General features: G+C 41.5%; 1 protein-coding gene across 1 annotated transcript in view; it reads left to right on the forward strand.

The window, feature by feature from the left end:
* Positions 1-2,777, forward strand: part of STAMBP (STAM binding protein) — a 56,249-nt gene that overhangs the window by 52,316 nt on the left and 1,156 nt on the right. Inside the window, exons 9-10 of the mRNA XM_011980698.1 lie at positions 462-574; positions 1,176-1,275. Coding sequence (XP_011836088.1) covers positions 462-574; positions 1,176-1,275 — 213 coding nt within the window. The remainder of the gene's footprint in view (positions 1-461; positions 575-1,175; positions 1,276-2,777) is intronic.

Here is a 2,777-nt window from a genome sequence, read left to right on the forward strand (position 1 = left end):
CTCCGCCTCCTGGGTTCATGCCATTCTCCTGCCTCAGCCTCCCGAGTAGGTGGGACTGCAGGCGCCCGCCACCTTGCCCGGCTAATTTTTTGTATTTTTAGTAGAGACAAGGTTTCACCCTGTTAGCCAGGATGGTCTCGATCTCCTGACCTCGTGATCCACCCGCCTCGGCCTCCCAAAGTGCTGGGATTACAGGCGTGAGCCGCTGCGCCCGGCAATAAAGTTTAATTAATAAATTAGGCACAGGAAGAGATTAACAACAACTATAATAGAATAGTTATAAAAATACAGTGTAATAAAAGTTATGTGAATATGGTCTCTCTCAAAATATCTTATCACATGTAATATTTTCAGATTGCAGTTGATGTGGGTAGCTTGAAACCTCAGAAAGGGAATCGCAAATAAGGAAAGACTACCATATATCCTCGCTAAGAGTCCTCTGACTTTTTTTCTCTCCTCAGACTCACCCCACACAGACCGCATTTCTCTCCAGTGTCGACCTACACACTCACTGCTCTTACCAGATGATGTTGCCAGAGTCGATAGCCATTGTTTGCTCCCCAAAGTTCCAGGAGTGAGTATAAAGGGCATGGTTCTGGGTGTTTCAAGGGGGTAGTAGGGAAGAAAGCCTCAGGGGAAAAGGTCTCTATTCTTGCGGCCTTGTTCTTTGTAAAACACATACATTGTAGTATAAATTGGTTATTCTAAAGGGCTTCCTTTTAAGCACCATATCATGATTAATCTATCATGCTTGTTCAAAAAGATATCCAAGTAACAACTTAGTTGCTATTCTAAGAAAAGTCCACAAGAAATTTGAAGTGTTTGTCTTGAAGCGATAGGAATGTCAAGAGTTTTATGTTGGATTAGCAAGTTTCAAAATCAAACACATTATCTCAGAATGCACTTCTTTTCAATTCCAAATCCTGTCTTTACTCCCACTTTGATTATTTACTATGAATTCTCCAGCAAAACTAGTGTGATGACAGTAATGAATCATTCTCTAACTGATTCATTCACCAGAGAAGAGACCTATGAGGCAGCATCCTACAGAAGCTGTCTCACAACGACCTCTGCCCTGCTGTGTGAGTGTGCATGCTGGTGTGTGTGTGTGTGCATGTGTTTGGGATGGAGGGACACCTTTGCTTGACTCTTAGCCTGCCTTTTTTTAATTTCAGAACTGGATTCTTTAAACTAACTGACCATGGACTAGAGGAGATTTCTTCCTGTCGCCAGAAAGGATTTCACCCACACAGCAAGGATCCGCCGCTGTTCTGTGTACGTTATCTATGTAGAAGAAACTGGGGCTGTGCTACAGGCAGGGAGGACAGTCAGAGCTGATGAAATGCATCATCCTTCCTGATCCACACAGAAGACCAGCCTTGTCACTTACCTTTCCAGATCTCAATAGTAAGGACGTACATGAGAAGCAGTGTGGGATAGGAATAGATTTGAATCTTAGCTCTGCCACTGTGTGCCTATGATTAGGCTACTTACCCTTCCTGGGCCTCAGTTTTCCCATCTATAAAATAGGCATAATAATAACAACACCTACTTTATAGGGTTCTGTAGATGATTAACTGAAGTAAGGTGCAGGAAGTACCTAATGCAGTCGCTGGCTTATTAAATGTTACTTTTTCCTTTCGTCAATGTCAGTTTCTAAGCCTGTACTTCAATAAGAGATTTGAATACAAAGGAAAAGAGAAGCCACTTAAGATAGGTAAATTAAGTATATTTGTAGAATTTTGCTTAAATCATAGGGGCTTTACGACCTTCCTACGAAGTTTTTTTTCCCTATGCTGTGGTCTGTGAGTAAAAAGTTTAGTTGATGATAAGATCAGTATGTTTCCATTTGCCCCTCCAATCTGATTTGATGGTGTTGCATTACTCCATGCTGGCCATGGAGTATTATTTCTTTTGGGTTCAGAGAAAAGTCAGCAATATGAAAAAGGGACTAAGACCCTTGACACTTAAAAGGAACTGGAGATGTTTAGAAGAGAAATCCTAGGAAGGATCTGAGAGCTGACTTCAAGTGTTAGACGAGTTGATGTATGAAAAAAGGGATTGGGTATGTTTCATGTCACTCCAACACTACAACTAAGACTTCATGGAATGATGGTTTTCTGCTGAGCGTGAGGAAAAACTTTCTGACAAATCTGTTCAAAAATAGATCAGTCTGCCTTGGAATGTCTAAGTACCAGGATGTTGAAACAAAGACTACACAATCAGAAAAAAAGGTTTGGGGCACCAGTGCCCACGTTTTCGGTTATAAAGACCCCTGTTGCCAAAAGGGAGCATTCTCCTCTCACCATGTGACAGTAGGTATACTTTATTATTTGGGCGACATCATAGCCCAAAAAAGTGTGATGAATTCAGTAATTCTTTTAAAGTAATGTATATTTTAGGGATGACACTATTTGTTCCCAAGCTTAGGCATCAAAAAGAATGAGTCTAGAATGTACATACATTTTAAAAATAAACAAAGGTATATGGGCAAACATTGATTCCATGTACAGGTGGAACTGGTGATAGTAATGAGTCCCAGACTCTTACCATAACTACCACTTAAATAGCAGTCTGGCTTCCAGACTGAGAACCACTAGCCTAGAATGAACATTTTAAATAAGGTTTTTTGTTTTTTTTTTTTTTGAGACAGTCTCGCTCTGTTGCCAGACTGGAGTGCAGTGGTGCGATCTTGGCTCACTGCAGCCTCCACCCGCCAGGTTCAAACAATTCTCCTGCCTCAGCCTCCCGAGTAGCTGGGACTACAGGTGTGCACC

This window comes from Mandrillus leucophaeus, unplaced genomic scaffold (genome assembly GCF_000951045.1).
Source record: "Mandrillus leucophaeus isolate KB7577 unplaced genomic scaffold, Mleu.le_1.0 Scaffold216, whole genome shotgun sequence".
Classification (NCBI taxonomy): domain Eukaryota; kingdom Metazoa; phylum Chordata; class Mammalia; order Primates; family Cercopithecidae; genus Mandrillus; species Mandrillus leucophaeus.